Source organism: Tubulanus polymorphus, chromosome 1 (assembly GCF_964204645.1).
Source record: "Tubulanus polymorphus chromosome 1, tnTubPoly1.2, whole genome shotgun sequence".
NCBI lineage: Eukaryota > Metazoa > Nemertea > Palaeonemertea > Tubulaniformes > Tubulanidae > Tubulanus > Tubulanus polymorphus.
This window is the reverse complement of record NC_134025.1, coordinates 22,580,944-22,605,319: the sequence shown is the minus strand read 5'-3', so window position 1 is coordinate 22,605,319 and position 24,376 is coordinate 22,580,944. Positions and strand designations below refer to the sequence as shown.

Genomic DNA, 24,376 nt, shown 5'->3' with positions numbered 1-24,376 from the left:
TAGAAAGGGGCCATCTCAACGCCTATCTAGTCTACTGTCCCGCGACGAGTAATGAGCGCTGATTGGCGCAGCGATAAAGGGATCATCTCCGAGTAATATCTCTCAGTAGGTTCGACCTTTCGTCCTATTCGGATGAATGAACTCACAAGTAGAGCTTAGTCCAATCACGCTAAAATACAACGAAATTATAACAAAATCGAAAGTATTTCTATTTAGCTTCAATTTGATAAAGCAGTTTATTTCAAAAGCAAAAATATCATACACTAGATTTCAGAGATATATCATGCATTTTTACATAAACAATGGACGGAGTCAAAATAAATGTTCATCGAAATCTACAAATTTCCAAATGAATATCATGGAAAGGACTAATTAATTTCATACTAAATTTTAAAAGCCATAATTGCATGTTATAACTATGTTCACATATTTTTCGAATTAATTCACTTTGTGTTAAAAAGCATAGATTATCGTCGTCATGTTTCAAACTCGATAAGATCCTGGTTAGTTGGCTATTTCACTTATTAAGCAGAAGCGTTGGAACTGTAGCGACTGCAGCGGCGAAAGCCACAGCAATCATAAATGATTGCTGTGGCTTTCAATAAATTTATTGAATGACATTTTTGTCTTTCAAAACTATGTTTTTGACAAAATTGAAGTAAATTCACCACCGCAATATCAGAATCTCAGAATCTTAGCAGCAATATTAGGATTTGATATCAAAAATTGCTTCCAACGCCCCTTTTAAGTCAAATGCAGGCAAGATTTATCAGCTTTTTTTTCTACAAACTTAAGTGCCTATAAAAGAAATGTTTGTAATGGAAGGTTTTTTTCCAACGAAATACATAAGAAAAACACACTGCAGCCATCGCCAGTAGAGTGTTAACGGTTACGAGCAAAAACAACCTATCACGGAGCAACCGATAATCGAATCATTTACATCACCAGGAAGAAGAGCCAAGACGTGAGTTGTCAAGGAACAAGGAAAGGGTGGAAATTCTATTTAAATATTTACTGTAAATATAGATGAGTGATTAACACATCAATGAGTGATGTATAGAGAAATTCCATGGCTGGCGTACGTAAATAGATTTCATTCACCTGTTTCAATCAGGATTACACCATTTCATTCGATGAAAATAATAGTAGTAAGGCCACAGTTACTTCTTTCTCAAGGTCGATCACATTAGTGCTGAGACTTGAAAAACTTGAAATTTCCCAAATGGTGACCAGTAAAATACAGTAGACTCCATTTGCCTCGGATCTCATGGGACTAATAAATTTTCTCCAATGTATGTGAATTCCGGAGCAGTCGGATAGATTATCAAGATGAATGGAGTCTGAAAATTCATATATGTGATAATATTACTTTGTGGGCATATCCGAGGCAATCGACCCAACAGAATATACTGTATATATCAGATGGGCTTAGGAGGGTCTTTATTTATGTGGTGTCGAATTTTCCAAAATATCGCGCTTACAGGTGATTCGGCGCTTGCTAAGCGCAGAATCTTTGCTCTCACACAGCAGAAAATACAATACAGTTGAGCTTAGTTTTTTCTGTATTCTATAGCAGATAAGTATACAGCTGGGTATTAATCGTTATTTCATTATTTGTACCAAAAACTATTCAATATTCTCATCACAATTACCGACCAACTTAGGCGCAGAATCTAATGTACTCAGTTAGGTTCACATAACCATCAGATGCATCAGTTCAGGAACACATGCACTACTTATTTAGCATGAAATACAAATAACGACATTGCCATCATCATTGGATAGAACATTAAAAAACAACAATGCCTTATTAAACGGCCTGTCAAAATGGGTAACTGGAACGTGAATCTAACACGGCTAATTAGTAAGATTGATTTACTGAAACTCAATATGGAAGGTGCGTATCGCAATGTACGTGCTGTAATAATTATAACACATATGTAATTTCTCCGACCGAATGACACCCGAAACTTCAAGCTTTTGACAGGATTTGTTTTACTTTTAAGACCGAAGAAAAAAATCATGACGAGCTCGAACAAGACTGTGGCATTGGCTTTAGAAACAAGAACAGCTCAAGTTAGTCTCGCGCAGTCGCGGTAGTGTGTATATGGATGTAGAACTAAAATGATCTCTCGGGCTTGAATCCATGACAGTCCAATCGGCCACAAATTTCGTAGTTTCGCAGTACCAGTACATCACAGCAGCGTGAAATGTTGTTTGAGTATCTTCAGCAGTTCTTTCGAATCGACGTGGTCGGAAAATGATTCTAACGCTCTCTGGACGGAACTGTAGCTGCTTTGAAAATCGCCGAGCTGAAAATATAAATTCAAATCATCAGATAACAGCACTTTTAATCAGTTCATTGCCCCAGGGTTAAGTGCTACAGTTCGTTTTAACAAACGGAAATGATTGTTGAAAATTGCATCGTGACCCGTAAGCTAGGGAGAAACCACACGAACATGATGGCACTGGTGTGACCTAATACATGATGAAAGTCATTGGAATTTAAAGGCAAACGCTGAACCATCACGTAGACATCGGACAATAAAATTATGGTATTTGCTATATGTTTGTATGTCGATTTCTACGATCTGAATTAATGAATTTGCACCAATTAACGAAACGTAGCAATTCATCATTCGACCGGCCGCTATATAGCGTTATTTGTACATTCCTTACTAATAATAGTGATATTTTAAACTGAATAAAACAATAGTTCACGATATCGTGTACGTTCATATCCAGTTTATCCGCATTAACAAGCGACGAGTAATCATTATGAATTACGACTGCTTGAGGCTTGAATCTATATACTCCGGTCGCCGCTGGAGTAGGGCTGAATTATTAAACGGAATGGCTCTCATAATTTCGCGCGCGCGCTGTAGGATAGCGAGAGAAAGTTTGCGCGTCGTCGTTTCCATCGGCTCGGAAAGCGATCTCGATGCGAAAACAGCGCGAATGCATTCCGTTTGATAGCTTTTTTCATTTCATATCAGTTAGTTTACTGATCCTATCGGTTAACTGTCATAACACTTCATAAAAATGCTAATCCAACGAGGCAAGCGCTGTAAGTCTACTGTATATTCATCCTTCAATTCGAATATTATACTACAGTATCATTCAGAGTGATCTTAACGCAGACTGCTGCGACCGGGGAGCATAAACAGGGACGGATCCAGTTTTCGGAAAAGGGGGTGAGCACTAATTACCATACTTGGGTCACTACTTACATATGGTGCAGGGTCTCTGCATATGCTCTACGGAAAATTTTGAAAAATTAAACGCACTCTGAGCACTTTCCTGGTTGAAATTAGTAATGAAATATGTTCACAATTTCACCATTTTCTAACTAGTTTTTTATATACATGTATATGGTGGCTTGAAAAAATTCAAAGAATAGGGGGGCGCAAACGGTACACCCCCCCATCTGGATCCGCCATCACCGACTTCATATGAATATTTCAACCAATATGCGGGTTAAATATCGACGTGACGTCTACGGTTCCTGCCCGAGTCATTTGATTATGTCACAGTGTGCGCACCATCATCTCTAATCAGAGATCAAAAACGGTTTACGGCGTATATACGATCCCCAGGCAATAAGAGATCGAATTAATAAGCGAGGTCACGGTTGAATCATTTTTGATTTCATCAATTCAACCAGTGTGTGCTACTGCATCAGATTTGATTAGGAATTATGCTGTACGAATTAACAGCTACGATACTGAGTACGTCATTTTTCATCTCTACATCATGATCTATCGGTACATGCCGGCGCGTGCGCGTTTAGAAGAATTTTCGATATGACAGATTTCTGATAACTCGAGATAAATGTTCTCCAGTTAAAAACAAGCGAACATTCATGAGTGAGTTAAGTAGTTACATATAAAATGTGTACATAGATTATGGTTTCACAGCTGAACGTATATTTCCTAGCTCAAAATTTGTGTTCAGTCGAATATGGCTTAACTCAACTTAACTACTAAGTTGCTACTCAACTCAATTAGGATGGTGGCCACTTTTGTTTGACTTATTTTTCCCTGACTTTTCCCTGACTATTCCCTGACATGTAAGTCATTTTCCATGACTTTATCTGCTAAGAATCTAACTAATTAACACAGTTAAATACAAGACACTATATGATTTTTCGCGCCATTTAGCTGGACTCTCCAATTTCTGATAACTCGAGATAAATGTTCTCCAGTTAAAAACAAGCGAACATTCATGAGTGAGTTAAGTAGTTACATATAAAATGTGTACATAGATTATGGTTTCACAGCTGAACGTATATTTCCTAGCTCAAAATTTGTGTTCAGTCGAATATGGCTTAACTCAACTTAACTACTAAGTTGCTACTCAACTCAATTAGGAATGATGGTGGCCACTTTTGTTTGACTTATTTTTCCCTGACTTTTCCCTGACATGTAAGTCATTTTCCCTGACTTTATCTGCTAAGAATCTAACTAATTAACACAGTTAAATACAAGACACTATATGATTTTTCGCGCCATTTAGCTGGACTCTCCAATTTCCTTGATTTTTAGCTTTCTACAAACATCCCCCCACTTTTTTAAAGAAACGAAAATTCACAGACTTTTCCTTGATTTCCCGCTAAGTGGCCACCCTGATTAGACAATTTCATAGTAAGAGCACATTTAAATACTTTTTTCTATTCAATTTGGCAAATTTCATTATAAGTAATCTACTCATCTGGTTAAATCATTTGTACAAAAACTTCAAAAAAGCAATTCTATTAAATTTGATTACACAAAAAAAATTTCATATAATTAAGATTTTTTGAATGCAGCTTATTATTGAAAAAATAACTACAAATCCTTCATCTAATAAAACAGATTTCCTGACTAGAACATTTTTGGCCAGATCCGTAATCACGAGAAGATCATGCCACCCGCGCTTCCGCACGAAATTACGAAATGGATACTTCGTTAATAGATGCGTAAACTGTGATAATTGGAGTAAAACGAGGACATGCGAACAGTTCCCGAGAGACAATCGAACGCAGTCTGGAGACCATAAAAAACGAGCAATTAAACATACAAATTGAAGTCATTCAGCTAATCGTCTACATTTGATTGAATTATACGCGACCTATATTCATCGTGTCACGCGCTTAACGATGACTTTTTAGCATTTAACGACTTTTAAGAGACTTACAATAAATATTTACACTCACGTCGTTTATTTTTTCATTATTTTCAACGACGGGGATAATTTACAAAAACAGCAGATGTAAAACGGGTATTCTCCGTGAGAGGTTTTAGAGGAGTGGCCAACGCTTTTATTTTCACCTCCACCCCTTATAAAATATTTTCTGCCCCAACCAGAGTGGATGTCAATATTCTATCAATGCTGATAATTGCTTTGAAATATATTGAGCTAATGCGAAAAAAAGATTGAGCTTGATTTTTCCGTATTTTTGGGGGGGATCGAAAGTCTTGCTACTTCAGCAGACACAACGTCATAATGCAGTCCCTTATGGAGAACACTGAAATCCTGGGCCACAGAGATGAATTTTCATTCAGATTCACAGGCGTAGAAAGGCTCTGCAATTTTATATAATAATCTATTCTCATTTACGAGGTGACCAGGTTTTCTATAATGCTCACCAATAAAACGAGAAAAAAAATGTCAATGTTGAAAAGGTCGGGGCTGCCGAGATTATCTTTTTCTGATACGTTCAATTGCCTTGCATCCATCCACCGTGTAGAACCTACAAGACCACTTCAAGCTATATAAGATAGCGTCGAGGCACGGGTATATTTTTTCATGCATCTAGATAACTATATGAATTGGTTGGAGGTATTTTGGAAAACATCGCCATTATTGGGTCGGGTGTTTCATGTTGATGTGACAATTCTTTGGTCCTAAACAAACGCGGGAATTGGTTTTTAGCATAGTTTACAATCTAAAATTACGACAAGGCATCAAATTTAGTGAAAGGAGATCATAACGAAATGAAATTAAAACATCAGATTATATTAAACTTTTTTCCTCAACCATATTGCTACCAATGTGTCCCCCTGTTAGGACATTCATGAACTACGTTTTCTTATTACTTCACGGCATTATTGCCATGTAACATTTTTATGTCTCTACATCAACTACACCAGCCCCGCCCCGTGTCGAAAACTGGGAATACTGCTAGTTATATATATTTGTTCTTCTGAGCTCATCGAATTTCTCTACGAGCTATAGCGGAAGCTAACATTTCCACGCGCCAGCAAACCTTGAGTGGAATCCAATAAAAAGAGTCACCCGCGTCTCTTTAAAGACAGACTCCCGTGAAGAGTCTCTTTTCAGCAGCAGTGAAAGAACAACCTTTTTGTATTTCGCGTGGAACGCGCCCTCGATGTTGACCGAATACTTATCGCGTGTTAATGCATTTCCACTTCACTTGTCGTTTTTCGAAGTTTTCCACCACGAACTCGACGTCTTATCGCGCGCACGGAAATAGGCATATCGGCTTCGCGACAAAAAACAACATATCGAACGAAATTCGCTAGTCGTGCTTGTGAGACGTTTGCACGCGCAGTAAGCCGACGTTGTAAAATAATATTGATGAATGATTGCGAATTTCCTGCGAGAAAAGTCGTCGTGTTTTTTTTTCGATGGGAATTCTCTTTGACAGACGGCGTTCAATTCCGAATGATGTAAACTGCCTTCTCGCTTCTTGGCTGGCAAAAATGTCATTTCAAATTTTCGCGGCATCAATTTTTAAGTAAGCTTATATACTTTTGTTTCAAGAGTCACTGCTCGAAATTTATCATCTCGGTTCAAGCACTATCGGAATTTGAAGAATTTAGACATGACTGATCAAACTCCGATCGAAAGAAAGAGGTGACAGCCCAACAATCCCAGACATGACTATATTGGTGTCTCCCTTTGTAGTAGTTTTCACCACAATTTGACATCAAAATAATAGTTAAGTTGAAAATGTACTAGAAATCATTCAGATTTTCAAAATCATGGGTATTGCTTTTTTGATAATTTTGTGAGTAATTGAGATCTTAAAAAGAGTTGAGACTGCTCTAAAATAGTAATGGTAGTCAGTTCTGCAATCCCAAAGATTTATAGAAGTACAACATTAAGATTTAGAGAAATATCACCAAAACTTTGTGACTAGTATTCCATATCTAGATTATTCTAATATCTAGATTATGACGAAATCCCTGCACACAAGTATAAATCCTTCCACAGAAAACAATGTAAATAGTAATCAAATCTCACATAGCGAGCAATAATACTCAACCCGAAGGCAATTTCTCTTTTAGGGATATCGTTAGATGGGTGGTATGTACCGATAAACCCCACTCATCGCGCGGTTTCGTTTGGTGGACTGTCTCTCGCTAAACGTAATCGCATTGTATAAATCCAAGGCAAGGATTGAGACCGATAGCAGAACTTTTGATGTTTGGTTAATCAAATTAAAAAGATGCCCTACTAGAAGAGGAAATCGACAATTTAATCAGTATTTAATGAAAGCTCGCGGGAGTTCAGAGAAGTTCGGTATCATCTGGCCCGTTTATGAGAGATGAATGCCCATCTGCCATACATGACGAGGCCGCAGCTAAACTACGCAGCTTACAGCAGCATCGAGTGCTAGATCAAAGAATAACTTATCGAAGAATATCTTATAGAGTATAATAATAACGCGATAATGAAGGAACCAGTGCTTCTGAATAAGATACGCTACTTTTTTGATTTCGTATGCACTGTTCAGCCAAGGTGGTGGTGGTTCCCGGGGAGACTAAATCCCCTAATAAGGTAATCGAAACTAAAATATAATCTTATTGGTATGAATTTCTAAACTAATACACAAATTGACCTAATAATCTCAAACGTGGCACATCAAAAGATCTACGCATTTAATTATGCGATAACTTAATTATCAATTTAATGGCCCTAAACACTTGCGTTATCCAATATTCGACTCTATTCTCAGGTAATTGCAAGAAGAACTTGCTCGAAAATGCAATATCAAGATGACATTGCAGAGGTGAAACAACTGAAGTGTAACACTAACTACAGCACTAAGTTCAAGGATGTTCAATGGCCTTGAATCACAAGCAAAAGTTACAACTACGCTATAGTTTATGCGCGCGTACAATGCAAATCTATGTATGTAACACTTATAATGGAATTAAGCCTAGTCAAACCGCAAGGTGCCAATTATAGAACCAGAGCTGTAAATTAAAGTGTTCAACGCATAAGCAACCTGGCAGGGACCCAAGCGCTATAAAATGAGCCAGTGTCCAATTAGTCCCTGGTGACCATGTAGTACCCATTCACTTGGACCGTGGCAGCTTGTCTCATTAAACTCCAGGTATATTCCATTTTAGTAAAATGAACAAGTAATATTCGTTGAAGTTAAATCAACTCTCAGGCTTAAATGACAGTTTGAAAAATATCCAAATCAGTGATGAATTTCATGAGAAAATCAATCGATTATAACTTGAGATATAATAAAATTAAGATTAACCCACTACATATTACATTATGAACAAATTCAAAACGATCAAATTAAAGATATTTCATTGTACCAAAATCAAAAATGGATGGCATATTCATTGACGATGGCCTGTCAAAATATCACTCATGCTAATATAGGAAATATTTTGGTCGATTGCAGTTCATTCATAAATGATTGCTTATGTTTATATTATGTACCTTTTTAAAGCATACAACACTATTTGCGGTAGCCTATATACGTGGTAGTTGAAGGTCATGTTTAATAACTAATTAAGTGGCAAAAATTGATGAAAGTTGATGAAAACTCAAAATAAGACTGACAATGACAAGATAACTAGCAGTACCAGCCTGATAAATTATGCATAACCGCAATTAGTTTTATCTAGTTTTTAGTGTCATTAATTATAGATAATTCACAGGCCATTTAACCATCCCCCAGCCCCGGCTGGGACGAAGGCTGAAATTCAAGATACAGATAATTATTTCATTATCAATCCGATCTGATATTCCAAGCATATAACCTGCAACCTCGCATGAATTGAGATGTAAATACCGCAAACAGAAGGAGGCACTGATTACATCAAATACATTTCAAAGTCCTCTTCTCTAAGTATTTCACAGTGAAAAACAGCAGTGAATTTTTCATAAATGTGTTTTCGTGCTCACGGCTTTCGTAATCCATATTTGAAGACTTCTGAAGAAACTAATCATGTCTGGGCAAAATTCTGTTCACTGACCAAACTTAGCTCATGATACAACCCTGCTCACTACTGACCCATCTCATCTCAATTCAAACGCATCACTGACCCAACTCAATTTAAGACAACCTTTCAATGACTTATCTCAATTTCAAGGCACTCATAAGCCGCGATCATGCGAGCACTTTGGACGAGCCCAAATTAAGCTGGAACAACTGTTCACACGGCGCGCCCAAAAATGTCGGACCAGACCAGTCAAATTTTAGCACGGGTTGGATTATTGCGTGTGATTATTGTGGTTCCAGAAATGACTTATTTCGCTTTTTTTAGTATCGAGTGAGTGGATTATGTGGGAACGCGCTCTCTGATTAGGCATGGGCCAAATTTGTTTGAGGCCAGCCCTGTACCAATTAGGCCCGGGCTGAATCATCTCAGAGTGATTGCTGCTTTAGACCTTACACTTTCACAGAGGCGTCCGGAAGCAGTGGATTACGACTTTCAGCATATGGTCAAATTCAATATTTGCTCCAATGAATACGACGAATCAACATAGAACTCGCGTAATCATAAGTTCATGCAATTTCTCCAGTACGGCAATGGCTAAGAAAGATTAAGATTGTGTGGACACAGCAACCGTGCGGCGGTGCCTGGGAAGCTGACTGGGCCAAACATATAAAGCCGGCGACAAATATTGAATCAAGCCGGATAAATCAAGACTAACAGAATTAGTCGACTGCAGAAACAGCCATTACCGTCGAAAATTAATCGCACGCATCGCAAATGAACCATTAACCTGTATCCCGGCGGAAAAAACCACCGCGCGAAAAATACATCGTAAAACGAATAATTATCGCACTTCTGGGGCAAAGAATATGCGCTATTCTATCGAATTTTGAAACAATTTTACACCGTTTCATTGACAGTTAAGTTTTATATACGCTGAAATGAAAAATGTCCCTTTCGTCACAGCTTGAATACAAGTTATATGTCATCCTCCCCCAGCAGGGATTCGAACCTGATGGCATCGAGATTGCCATAGTACGAAACCCTGCCACACTAGCCTGAGTGCCCAGCTATATGCGCAGCTTAGGTGATGTCATTTTAGCCAATCAGAAATCCCGTTTTATTTAAGCCCGGCCCGGGTTTTGCCATTTATAGTTCTTCTGTGAAATTTACCTCAGCGATTATACAACAAGCAATCTGATTGTTGGTGCCGCGAGTTTTCGTGCGGTAAACCTGCACACCCGGTCTAGTATGGCAGGGGTTCGTGCCGTGGCTGAGTGTAGCAACGTCATCAGGTTTGAATCCCTACCGAGGGAGGATAGTGAAAATGTCCGACCACAGATGAAACCTTACATCAAGAGAGTAAGATCAGAGACGCATCAGAATGGAAAAATAATAAATCCGATAATATGCGGAATATAGAAAGACTACTGATAGTAATAAAATATAGAAAGCGGCCACTAAAGCTCTATACTAATAATGCAAGAATCTTCATGATTTTATGAATCAATTAAATGCACGAACGCCATATAATACTGCAACGCGACTCGTGAGTAGCAAGCACGGAAAGGTTTTTCATCTTTATTGCATATCACAAGCGAAACAAACCAATCTCAGATATCGCGTGATTGAGTAGGATAGAAATCATTGATTGACTTAAATTGCAGCTAGCTAGCTGGAAATCACTTTGTTCGATACTCGACTACTACATCAACCCGATTTTTTCGTCTCTGTACTCAAGAACGATTCTGCGCTACCTACACAATTTATGCGACCATCACAACATAATGGAACACCGTTCTGACTTCTGAAAATCAAAAATTGGCCAACACAACAAAGTCACTTTCAGTCTCACATGCTGACTAGCTTTAGGAATGATTGTAAACTAGCTTTAGGCTAGAATAATTGATGGGAACTTAAAATTGGTCACTCTCCGTATCCTAGCCGAAGTGAGAGGCTAAAAATTGAAATTTTAGAGGGTTAAGAGGGCTCCCAGAGGCTATTGGTGTCAATAAGACTTCTAGACCATATTGGGCGATAAGGTTAATGCCCCCTGGATAGAAACAGGAAGCACTCCCTGAATTTTCTATTTCACTAGCCTTTGAGGATCACTTAAACGTCTATTCCTATTTCATTCCACGTACTTTAAATCAGTATCATTGAAAATTGATGAGAATATCCAGTATGCTGTTATCATTATCACAGCGCCATGTACTCACGCACGCACCCACCCACGCCGCTGGCTGACTAATCATTTAATACGATTATGATTTATGGCGCGATTAAAACAAGGATTTATCACACCTGCCCGCTGCGCGTGGAGACAACCGTTCATTCGCTGACAAGAATCAGATGATCCATTATTCATAACCCTGAACAAAATGATTTCATTAAACCGATAAGTTTTAGGTGGTAAAATGAAATAAATCACTGCGACTATAAAAACTGTCATTTTCGAGCAAATATTTTCATCTACAGTAAATGATAAGTGACATGAACCCTCAATACACTCACATGCCATCGAGGGTATTATTAAGTGCTGGGTATTTGATCTTCATGGGGACATCCTACCCCGGCAGGGATTCCAACCTGATAGCATCAACACTCGCCATGGTACGAAACCCTGCCATACCAACCCGAGTGTGCAATTAGATGATGTCATTATTAGCCAATCAGATGATCCGTTTTATTATTTTAGCCTGGGTTTTCCCATTTATAGTCTAATCTGTGAAATTAGCCTCAGCAATTATACAACGAGCAATCTGATTGGTGCCGCAGGTTTTTTCCCAGCAAACCTGCACATGTACCTGCGCACCCGGTCTAGTGTGGCAGGGTTTTTGTGCCATGTCCGGTCTAGCGATACCATCAGGTTCAAATTCCTGCTGGGGATGATGCATGGGGAGAGATCATAAAGGTATGGTTGACAGATTTGAACCCGATACATAAATAGGAGACCAGTGACAGAGTCGACGCTGACAGCTAAACAACTTTGCCACCGAGCGGCAGAGTCCTGATGCTATCAGATTTGATTCCCAGCCAAGTCAGGAAGTCAGGGCCAGTTAAATTTGATCCGGCGCTGAGCTCGTATTTCAGAGAGCGCAACTGAAAAATGTCATCAAAGCCATCCAGTTCACGACGTGGAACATTTGTCCTCAGCGAGTCTCTGCGTTCGCACGCATCCGGATAAAGCAGTCATTCGATCGGGAATAGCTTATGTCACATTAGTCAGCGAACGACAACTGGAAATTTTGTTCACTGTAGCGTTAAATCGCGATGTACCGGTTTAGATTATTGCGTGGGAATAATCGCCGTAATCAACCGTAGCGACGACGGATTGTGATTTAATTTCAACCGATGCCATACCTGTCTCGGTGAACCGGACGGAGATCGTCGCGATTAAGGATTTAATCTCCACAAAATTGCCATACACCCGACTCCAATCGAATAAAACAAATTGGCGTATATAGGCAACAACGGCTCTCAGGCTCAGGCTTGAACTACAAAATTATCGGTAGTTCACATTGCAATTAATTTGGATATGTTGTTTCTAGGGCCAATAGCTAAATTTTGTGAAGATGACCTCTTGAATTTCGGCCCCACTCAATAATGAGGTCATCTTCAAGGTTATCTTCAAGGTCGCTGAAAAACATGAGTTTTTAGTGCCTAGTTCTGCCGCTAGGTGGCGCACTGGGCAAATTCTTTGCACTGCACAACTTGAACCCCATACTATCATTTTACCCAAGTTTCATCAAGATTGACCGACTATTAACAAAGCTAAGTAGCTGAAAGGTAGACACACAGATACACTGACAGACGGTACAAGAATTAGGGTCTCACTGAAGCCAAAGAAATAATATTCAGAATATTCATCATTTACTCAAATTGGCTCTATCTGATTTCCATTCAATTTCTTATATACAAATCAAATCGAAGGCAATGTTTTACCGGAATGTAAGGAAGAGTGGTGATAAAAACGTCCCATATCTTTTTCATTTTCTTAACAGCACATTTCACCTTGAGCAAAAACCACGCCACAATAATCGATGTTCGATTTCATTTCTTTTTACACTAATTCAAATCGATCTATTCTCGGTAGGAAATTTTAATTCCGATTAAAAGATACTGCCCACGACGGCGCGGCGTTTACCGAACATACCGGAACCTTACTCATCGATGAACGGGATGTATACTACCGACTATAATGTCCTGAATGGAAATGATAAATATTCCATGGTCATTCGCAAGCAGGAAATCGTGTTACTACAACCATCATATTGAAACATGCGTGAAATGTTGCAGTTATTGATGTTAATAACAAACGAAACCGGAATCAATACTTATAATATTTGCCTGTATCTAATTACAACAAAATTTCTGAAAATAGTGCAGATAAATTCCACAACATAAGGGCAAAATTGTGAGACACAACCGAAATTAGTCATATTTAGTTTAGTGTTAATTCGGTACATTCTCCTTTATATATTTATTCATAATTTTTCCCTCTGAAGATATTCGTTTATGTAGCATTTGCTATCAATCCGCACTTGCACATATTTGAAAGTGATGGTATTGGCGGGACTGCAACTTTACCTAGACCAAGACTCAAGCATCGTATAAGGCAAACAGCTTCGTCGCTCGTTAGATTCTACAGTCAGTATTCTTAAAATCTACAGTCAAAGCAGTTTCACATTTCGTTTAACTTATCATATAAATATCCACCACTAAATCGATATTGCTGAACTGATATCCAACTCGCAACTGACAGATCAGCGAGATACAGCATCTTCGAGAAGAAAGCCGGATCGAAATGTAAATCATATCATGTCTGTATTGACTTTTCGGATGAATATCACACTGTTAGCTATAATACCATCATCATCATCATCATCATCATCATTATCAATTCATGATCCCGAGCAGACCGGAGCAGACATGGGTAAAATATCATCAGGTCATTATGACATTGAACGTGATAATATATCGTAACAAGGTCTTTTCCCCTCGACTATTCAAGGCTTGTAATGACTCGAGATCATCGGTCCGCCCCATGTTGACTAAGAATTGTAGATGTTGGAAAAAACATGGAGTGTGAAGCAGTGTGGCCGAGTGGTTAAAGCGTTCGACTCTGGGAAACCAGGTCGTTGGTTCGAACGCCGTACACTACGGTGTGTCCTTATCCTCATTGCCTCTCTCCACCCAGAAGTAAATGGGTACCTTGCCTGATAGAGGACTCCTGAGCGCCTGTTAGCCACTCGGCGTTACTTTTCCCCAGGGAGAGATGACCGATACATGTTAGAGTATAAAATGGCTGGGGTAATAATACCGAAAAATGTAAAGCGCTCTGAGCAGCTTTGCTAGATCTATCGCTAGATAAGACACATATTATTACTATCATTAAATAAAGAACATGGGGTAAAATGTCATCAGATCATTACATTATAATAATATCAAGAGATCTTTTCCTTCGACTATTAGAGGCTAGTTATGACTTTATGAGATCAACAGTTCGCGATGTCGACTAAAGAATTAGATATTGGAGAGAATGAAAAGCAAATATATCCAAATGTGCAAAGTTAAAAGTTAAAAGTTTGAAATCCGGAGAAAAACTAAACAAGCAAAGACAAAAGTTAAAAGTTTGAAATCTGGAGAGAATCTAAACAAGTAAAGTTAGAAGTTAAAATTTTGAAATCGTCAGTAAATATCTGATGTAGTACGTAGATGTATTTCAATTGATAGTGTTGAAACCCATGAGGAGCCTCTTCTACGTTGTTATGTAAGTCAATTTTTTTCCCAGCATCCAGAAAACTATTTTTGGCTGATCCGCCCCGCCATTCCTTAATATCATTAAACGTACCGCCGGCACTAGCGCATAGCGTATCATAATGGCCGTTATTGCAATTTACTAATCTACAATGACTGTATCTATTTACCTGCTTATTAGCGTCATTAAGAGCTGATGGATACCTCATGTCAATCTCAGCACAGTAAGCGATCGTTAAAATCTATTTTGTCCGGAAAACCAAGCTCGAAAATCCGCCTCGTTTTTTGCAAGTGACTAGACAACAAATAAGCCTCGAAATCAAGGACCCTCTCTGATAATTTGATCGCAATTTTTGTTGCCCAATTATTGTGAAGCTATTGTACAGTGCGTGTATGGAATACTGACTCAAAATGAACCATTCAGCGTAAAAACAGTCTAAACTTCACCTATATGAATATACGTGTTACTAACCACAGTCAGTCCCAGCCACAGTACTTTAAATATATGTACATTGAATCATCATATGTCTGGTGTTGTCATTAGTTTTGTGAGTGAATTTCAATTTCAACTACCAACAATTCCAACATTAGACACCTACACTTGTACAGTACCTGCTCTTTTAGCCATTTCATATAAACCATCGTGTAACATTTCTAAATTTATGTCTGGTTTACGCCGAATTTGTAACTTGTAAATGTTTAACTTAACCCTTTTGTCTATAATGTACTTGTACCTTGGCACTGGAACTTATATTATAATGTATATTAATATTCGGAATAAACATCTTTATAACTCTAAAAAAAAGAAGTGAATTTCAGACACTGGATCGGATCCGAAAAGAAAATGGGCATTTCGGCCCAGGAGTTTCATCCATATCACTTTCAAAAACTGTAGAATCGAAATTATAGTTCTATCCCCAATTATGATTCATCTATACTTCATTCAAAATTTATGTTCAGCAGCCCACAGGCAGATATGGACTGGTCTTAACTTTACGCAAGGTTGAAAATAGTTAAACGAAGCCAAAATCGTCGTACTTCAGATCTGTCTAGAGATATCGAAAAAAATATACATTATGGAAACGCTATTTCACGGGCGATGAAAGCCAGCACTAGCCATCAGCGCTTATAAAGCAAGAATCTTACATCCACCGCGCATCAATTGACGGCTTTTCCACATCGAGCCCATCCTATCTCGGATGATAAAGAGAGCAATCCGTCTGGTTTTTACCGGTTCGATGTTTGTTGTAGTTAGTTTTCTACGTGAGTTTAAGATCTGCCAAGAGACATTACATGGAACATCGTAACGTGTATCTTGTTGATACGATATTCAGATACTGATTTACAAGCCGATCCGGTGTGCGCGTGTGTACAGAGCTCGGATAATATACGATGTTTAAACCGGCCGCGAATCTAAATCTTCGATGCTCTTAAACTTGGAAGAGAATTTTTATCTCTGAAGTAGGTAGCCGAATGGCATATATCGCTTCGGGGGAAAGTGTAAATTCTTATAATGAACTGCTTCCACGGAAAAATACAAGAATGAGTACTGTTCTTCAAAATGAGAGCTGTTCTAAATAGTAGAATAGCCACACTCAAACGTGGAGAGTGGATTAATTGATAAACGTACGAATCTAAAAATTTAAAAAAATTGAAAACAGAGGATACAACGTTTTGAAGTCTCTCTGGAGATCATGAGAGCTCTAAGGATTGAAATTTGGCCAATGGTCACAAAATTTAATGAGAGGAAAACAACTGGTTTGAAGCAGAAAAAGAGTAAATAAAGAGGGGGAAATTTGATTCAAATGCAAGGTTCCTACAATTCCTGGTATCCAGAATTCAAGGACTTTTTAAGGAGTAATTTTCAAAATTCAAGGAGGTTTTCGCGGTCATATATAAGGAAAAAAAGTCGAAAATTCAAAAACAAAATCCCCGTTTTTCTCAAATTTTGATCAGTCGTTGTGTGTGCCGTTTTGGTTTTACATGTCTAAATCTCAAAGTGAAACAACTTTCATTCACAAGTCACAAAGTGAAGAATAATAGAATACCATGTCTTCTGAAAAGGACCTTTTGAAAATTTTTAATAGGACTTTCCCAGAATTTAAGGAGTTTCAAGGAGTTTATGGATATTTCTCAAAATTAAAGGATTTTCAAGGACCTTGAAAAATATTTTCAAAAATCAAGGAGTTTTCAAGGATTCAAGGAGTTGTAGGGACCCTGAAATGATAACTCTTCCTAAATCAAAAGGCATATCCCGGGTGTTCCAAATTTTCAAAGAATCCTGGAATGATGTTTTACTTATAATTGAAATCATGCAGTAAACTCAACCTCAACCAATAAACTAGTGGTGCCCAACAAGTAATCTTAACCAAAATTGCACTGCGGCCGAAAATCCACCATAATCTGACAGGATTGATCATCTTGACATACATCCGGATATATGTTTCAGCGATCGGACATTTTGAACGATCATTTTTGATCGTCGATATTCCATATCGATCTACATTAGTCACTGCATGTAAGTTGCGCAGGTTCTACAACAACTCATTCACAATGATGATAATGATGATGATAATACTTACATATTACATATATATATATATATATATATATATATATATATATATATATATATATATATATATATATATATATATATATATATATATATATATATATATATATATATACTATCTTGTAAGATATACTTGAGAGAAAAATCAATATGAGTCGACTATTTTAGAAAAGATAGGGAATTTAAGAATAAATGAAATAAAGATATGCATTCACGATACGGACATATATTCGATACGAAAACTATGTCGTTGATGTTTTCACAAAGTTAATTACTTCCTATTTCCAAAAATACATAGACGTATTATATTGCTATAACGTTTTATCCTATACTTCCCTGTCCCAGTAGACCGAAATGGGTTTGGATTAATAAGATTACCAACTTCTTTAACCCAAAAATCGGGTCAAGTACGGATATTTCTAAGCCTTGAAATACTGAGAAAAATTCCCTCAGCCTCACATGGAGATGATATCTCTTGCGCCAAATTGACATCGATCAGGCACTGGCCAAATTTGGCCCGGGCTTAATTAGTGAGCGCATTCACACACAAACCACTCATTCGATACTAAACAATGCTTAAACAAGGTGAAGTGAGACATTTTTAGAACCAGATGCAATTCATACACAATAAAATTTGGCACAGGCCTGGTCCGACAATTTTGGCACGGGCGGAAATTTGGCCCGGTCCAAAACACTCGCGTTATCGCGGCTTTATACTGAGTAAAGATCTATTCAGTTAGGCCAACCGATGGCTTGAAAAATTCATCCAGCTTTTAGACGCTGTTTTCGATAGTGCCAGGCGATTAAATACAGGCATTTACACCGAACCGAGCTCGTGTTATTCATGAGGCTTTATTAGAGTCCATTAAATCACGGCGTAACCGCCGCCGCAGACGCACTAAGACATCGACTCTAAATTGATCGCAATTAATCTAAACTAAACGCAGAACAATCCGCTCTCGCAGCGCGCGTTCATAAGTCGCTATATTGGCGGAGTGAAAAAAAAAACATAGGTCTACAGGAAAATCCATGTGAAACACGCCGCACGCAAACGAGGAGTAATGGCAGTTGACACGCGAATATTCCGTCTCACTCGGCTTAACAAATTGATTCAGATGATCGTAATCGACTAAAGCGGCGTGTAGAAAATGAATAGGGGTTCCAGTCATATAGCTGTGTCTATGAAATGATGAGATTTCATATGGGGCTAGTTCGTTTTATACCAGCGTAAACTAGTCAGTTCAGAAACGGGCAAAGACTAGTTTTAACTTTCATAACGATAGGACAGGTTCATCTGTGCCCTGTTATTCAGTTCAGTTAAAAATTTGAGCCTTGCGACAGACTGAACTGGTCTTGACTAGCGCCTTAATCGCTGAAAATAGAATTGATTATCAACTGAAGACCAACAAGCACATTTGATCTGGACAATTGTAAGATAGAGAGATCTAAAAGTCGCATTGGATGCAATATGACTTCAGTGAATAATGACTTAAAAAGAAGCCAATGACAAGCTTTCAGACTATAAAACTTCAACGCAGACCAAACTAGTCTTAGTAGTTGAAGAGAATTCAGACACTTCGTAATAATTTCGCAATTGAGATATCTTTGGGAATTCCCAATACGGTAGTTACAGAGAAGATTATAAAATCCACTCCTTGCTTATCATTCTTGCTTGAGGTTCAGGAAGTGCAAATATGACCAACACTTTAGTGTATTCCAAACACTGAATATGATTTCTGCATTATTTTTGCTGTGGATGATCCATCCGATGAATTTGCAGGAATTCCATCAAAATCTTGACCTTTTACGAAAGTCAAGTGGAACGACGGATCACAGCGTTATGGTAATGCTAACATAGCAAGCATAATTTCCAGAAAAATGTGTACTTAGCAGAGTCTGATGTTTATGTTTTTTAACTACACTTCCTGATATATACATGTATCACAAATAAACCGAGGGGAGTATATGCAAGCTGTACTCCTAGAAAACCTGTTTTGTTAGAGCAAGTAACACAGTGCTTTGCCAACAATAAAAAAACTCCGCTTACACCAGTTCTGAGGAAGATCTTTTTCTCAGTAACAACAATTTTTCGCAGATAAACTTATCACAACTAGTCAACATCACAATCTGATATTACTGACGATATCGGATAAAATAACTGTGGTATTTATTTCATTAGGTAAAACAAAGCGGCACCTAATCATCTGTTCATAGTTCTATAAAATCATTCTGGCCGATTAATTCAAAATTCTTCTGAAGACCTACCATATCTGTGGGTCCCTTTTATCGATTTAGATTAAAATTCCTATCTGGATCTTGAAAGTGTTTGACTACAGTAATTTGAATTCAGTATCTGAGATTGGCTTTGAATGTACTAATTCCTATCATCAACATTTTCACTTTTTTCCACCAAAGAATTCACGAATCTAGCAAGATAAATGAAGAAAGCCCTAGCCCGCTAATTGTTTCAGACAAGACTAAAACTACCGGTAGTTGTTTACCCCTGAAAACCGGATGAAAATACTTCATCATTCCTAGACATCCATTTATTTCCGCGAATGTAGCTTACCTTATCTGAAAGTGCGGCAAAATTATAATGAGGTTCGAACATCATCGGCGCTAAAGTGAACGCTGCTTGGAAAAATGCACGGGCCTAAAAAACAGTAAGAACGGTTAAGAATTTAACGGAAAAGACAAGACTTTCTAATTCAAGTATCTATCAAACCTTACACACCCTTAGTTAATCTAAAATATCAAAGACATATCGAATTGCAAAACGCTATCGTAATTTGCCTTACACATTTAAGTTTTAATTCTGTTCTAAAATTATCGCCCATAAGTTTTAGAATTAGGCGCATTATATTATTCCACGCATTTTGATAACTGCTGCTGAAATACTGGCGCGCACCTGTTCAAGCTTTCCTTTCTTCATTTCTAAAACGCCGAGATTATTGTAAGCTTCGGCGTGGTCATTGTTCGCGGATAAAGCCATACGAAATGCTTGATATGATAAATTCAAATCTCCAATACCCTAGAAGATGAATAAAACATTTTTCTTTTAAATACCGTTTCCATTCAAAAACTGGCCACAGCAGGAGCTTGAGAAGGACAAGCAGAATTTTCAAATATTTTTTAATGATAAACTCCGCTGCTTGAGATAAGTTCAATTTCGAATAGATAGATCACCCTAGTACTCTTTGTAAATGAACTTATCAGGCAAGGTACCCATTTGACATTTGCATTTGGTACAATACGCGTTATCTATACTGAGTGATGTAACTACGTATCTAAAAGAGGAAATGCTTACAAGAGCAACTTGGCCTATATTGTACCAGACATCAGCAATAACACTGTCATCAGTTGCGAGGGAAAGCGCTCTTTCAAAGCACGTAAGTGTCATATCATATTGTTGAGCGTAAAAACAACATAAGCCTAAATTATTGAACAATTCCGTATTGTAGACACCCATCTGTAGCAGTCGCCTAAAAAGATACACAAATCAAAACACATTTAATGCAAAAATGCGGAAAGTGCTTTAGTTCCGGCATCTGTCACGTTTAGTGGTGGCAGCATATCTCAGGCCCAGGTTCAACCTCTTCACATCTACATTCGCATTACTGAAGGTTGACTGCTCTTGATTTGACTTCTATAAGTCATTCAAATAAGTTCCACAACCCTCACCCGATCACAACGTTGGAGAGGTTGGAGCCTTCAGCTCATCCCATATTTCAATATACCTTACCTATAAAATTTCAGGGCTATTTCAGGCTGATCAGTGTAGAAATGATGAGTTCCAATACAGGCAATGGCTTCCACGTGCATGCTGTCGAATTTCAGGACATTTTTGTAGTAATCAACTGCATTTGTCATATCATTTAATGCCTAGCGATAAAACGAAAATGTATTCGTATCAGTAACCAGAATATCAAAGCATACGGATCAGAAATGACCAGTTTTTAGTCACCTCGTATAACCGCGCTATACCAGTGAGTAGCGAAGTTTCTCCTTCGTGTTTTTGAGCTCCTTCCTTATAAACTTCAATCGCCGTTAAAGGCTGATCGATACGCGTGTAGACTTTACTCAGGTACAAATACGTATCGACTATTTCTTGTTGTTTTAACGCCGACTTGAACTGTTGTTCTGCGTCTCGGTATAGTCCTAACCTGAACACAATATACAAGACGGTAAATCAAGTCAGCGCTAGCAAAATTGTTGTTTTGCAAAATAAATACATAGCTTTGAAGCTAGACATCATCCAAATCTATGTTTTGAGTTATTACTAGCTCTTCACAACAATACTACACTGATATTACACATGTACCAATAGTCGGTACAATATGACTTCTAGGGCTGCCAACCTCTACAAAGTGCTACCAGTAATAAGTTGAAGTTTTTCAAAAGTTTTCATTGAGATAAGAAAAGAAACATTCAAATTATCAGTAATCAAAGTAATGACGCTCAGTAACATCTTTCACATTTTTTGTACACATCAAACAAATCACATCAGCATTTTTTGGGACGAAATAGTAATGAAATACTGAAAATCAGGAATGGATGGCAACTCTGGACTTCATTTCATACATTTTGTTGCACATCATTGATCATTTTCCATTACCAACTAAGAATTTGGAGCAAAACAACCCGTTTGCCAATTTTGCTTACCTGTAATAACATTTACCGAGCTGCACCTTCCACCACCAGTCTTTAAACTGACTTGCTTCAGTACTTAACGCTGCCAATTCTAAAGCCTATAAAACGGTACAAGCAAAGTTCATGAATATGCTACAAAATTATCATTTAACCTTTTCAGTGCGTCTACACCGCAGTGCGGTGTATGAATCGGTGATGGATTTTGCTAGTACACCGCAAAGCAGTGTATTAATGTAATTAGTTTTTGTCTCTATTCAAAGATGGCAGCACCTGTCAAACATAGTGAAATATTAGTAACTAACGATACACTGCTCCGCACTATAGTGGTACGCCCGTTATTCAACACACCAGAATGGAATTTTTCAAAATTTTCAAATTATCTCCATAGGGTATTAATTAGTCAGCACTAAAAGGGTTAATCACAATACTTAGTCAACATCTTTACTCACATTGCGGACATCGTTTTCATGATGAAATATGTATTCAAAGAGCGTTTTCGCAAGGTTTGGACGGGCGGCATATTTCGGCATATTCAATCGAGACAGATTTATAAACGGTCCATCTGGAGTTGACAGCATCGATGCCTGTAGTATGAAACAAATATCAAAAACGTTATGACAATATAATTCTTAATATCATGGTACATGAGGATGATGTAGAACAAGTTTTACTACTGTTTTCATATCCATTTGTTGTCAATTAAGCAATCGTACTGTACATGTAGGCCTATACTAAACTTAAGATTTGGAACAGAATAACCAAATCCTTCAGTCACCATTTTTAGTTAAGTTTAAACTGCTGATTAGGATAGTGAACAAGAAGCATGAATAAAGATGCTTACAGTTCCGAGTCGAACATAACGTCCAGATGCGCTGGTAACTGGCCTTGCCGTGGAAGCCGTACGCGGAGTACGAATAGCTTGTTCCATCGTACCCGGCCGTCCTCCCTGAGTCCCTGGTCGAGCAAATCCGGTAACCGGTCTGCCTGACTGGGTCGTAGGTCTAGAAACAGAAAAACATTTGGTTACATGCAGGGAATATTCTATTCCAGAAATATTTGCAGTTCCACAATTTAATGATCATTTAGTAGTTGTAGGCTTTGAAAAGGAAAAAGATTTCGGCCTTATTGTCTTCTCATAATAAGTATCGATTTCCTGAGATATTTTCCAGTAAAAAAACTTTATGATCTAGACTTCAATGATATAAAATTCTTAATGGACTGTCCTGGGTTCTCTTTCAAGAAAATTGTATGCCTAAAAATTATTGATTTTGAATTGTTGTAGATATTGAAGATATGAAGTCACCAACAGCAATTAAACAAAATAAACCTTCAACTTTTTCATGAAACTGGGCTTTACTCTATCCCTACCTGATTCCTTGACTAGGTGCTCCTTGACCGGTGCCCGGTTGTCGAAGTGATGTACCAGGGCGTGTAACCTGCGCTATAGCGTTGTCATCCATCACTAACTCTGCCATACCTTCCTCATCAACATCCACCTCATCAACATAAACTTGCTCCGTCAATGCCCTGGTTTTAAGACTCCAAGCGCTCTATATGATTACAAAATGAAATCAAATAATCCATATTTGATGCTTGATAAATGAAGTGATGATAATTCAAATAATTGATTAGAATTATAGGACTTTTATGGGTTTGGATAAGTGGGGCGCTAGTTAATTGTAGTATACTAGCGAAATAGCCGGTTGTTCCTCAAACGTCTGGTATTCAGACTACTACCACTGGAACTAGAGTAGGGATCATTTTTTTGTGATAATGTCTATTGATCACAATACCTTCCTGATAACACCATAACAGAAGAATACGGATTTTGTAGAGGCTACGTGAGTGCAACAGCGTCAGTGCTGTCATAGCATTTTGGCATGAATAAAATCAATTTATAATTGGATTGGAATCATGTTTCGCAGTTTACCTGATCGTAAGGGTTCTTTTCGAGTAAATGCGAACAAATCGTGACACATCTTTCAAATTTACGACGCCTAAAATAACTGTAAGCTAAGAATAAAGGATCCATGATATTTGCGAGGTTGGAAAAAGAAAATGTTTGATGGAATTTTCGAAATTTTGACAGATGCGATAATGGCGGATCATAACAAAATTGGTGGCAGCACCAGTTGGTCTATAGTTGAAGCGGTCCAGACCTCGGGCTTAATTGCCCGGCGTAACGAAAAAATCCAAAACT

The 24,376-nt window shown here is 38.0% G+C and overlaps 1 protein-coding gene across 2 annotated transcripts; it reads right to left on the bottom strand.

The window, feature by feature from the left end:
* Nucleotides 1-35: 35 nt before the first annotated feature.
* Nucleotides 36-24,266, bottom strand: LOC141902687 (tetratricopeptide repeat protein 8-like). Of its 2 annotated transcripts, XR_012618917.1 has the most exons (12): nucleotides 24,107-24,266; nucleotides 23,545-23,726; nucleotides 23,018-23,177; nucleotides 22,626-22,760; nucleotides 22,189-22,274; nucleotides 21,491-21,689; nucleotides 21,269-21,408; nucleotides 20,834-21,008; nucleotides 20,435-20,557; nucleotides 20,096-20,179; nucleotides 1,102-2,312; nucleotides 36-169 (listed from the first exon to the last, which is right to left on the bottom strand). XR_012618917.1 is itself a non-coding variant. In XM_074790522.1 (11 exons), the coding sequence occupies exons 1-11, from the start codon at nucleotides 24,206-24,208 to the stop codon at nucleotides 2,196-2,198; spliced, it is 1,503 nt and encodes a 500-aa protein (XP_074646623.1). In that variant the 5' UTR covers nucleotides 24,209-24,266; the 3' UTR covers nucleotides 612-2,195. The 2 variants fall into 2 exon arrangements, 1 of the variants encoding a protein (XP_074646623.1); XM_074790522.1 differs by lacking the exon at nucleotides 36-169 and having other exon boundaries at nucleotides 612-2,312.
* Between the last annotated feature and the right edge of the window lie 110 nt (nucleotides 24,267-24,376).

What these genes read in the sequence shown, in the direction of transcription:
- LOC141902687 (XM_074790522.1), bottom strand. Translation starts at nt 24,208, where the DNA reads ATGGATCCTTTATTCTTAGCTTACAGTTATTTTAGGCGTCGTAAATTT. An exon ending in GTTATGTTCGACTCGGAACT is followed by an intron (nt 22,761 to 23,017) that starts GTAAGCATCTTT and finishes TTCATACTACAG; the next exon opens with GCATCGATGCTGTCAACTCC. An exon ending in GTATAGCGCGGTTATACGAG is followed by an intron (nt 21,409 to 21,490) that starts GTGACTAAAAAC and finishes TTTTATCGCTAG; the next exon opens with GCATTAAATGATATGACAAA.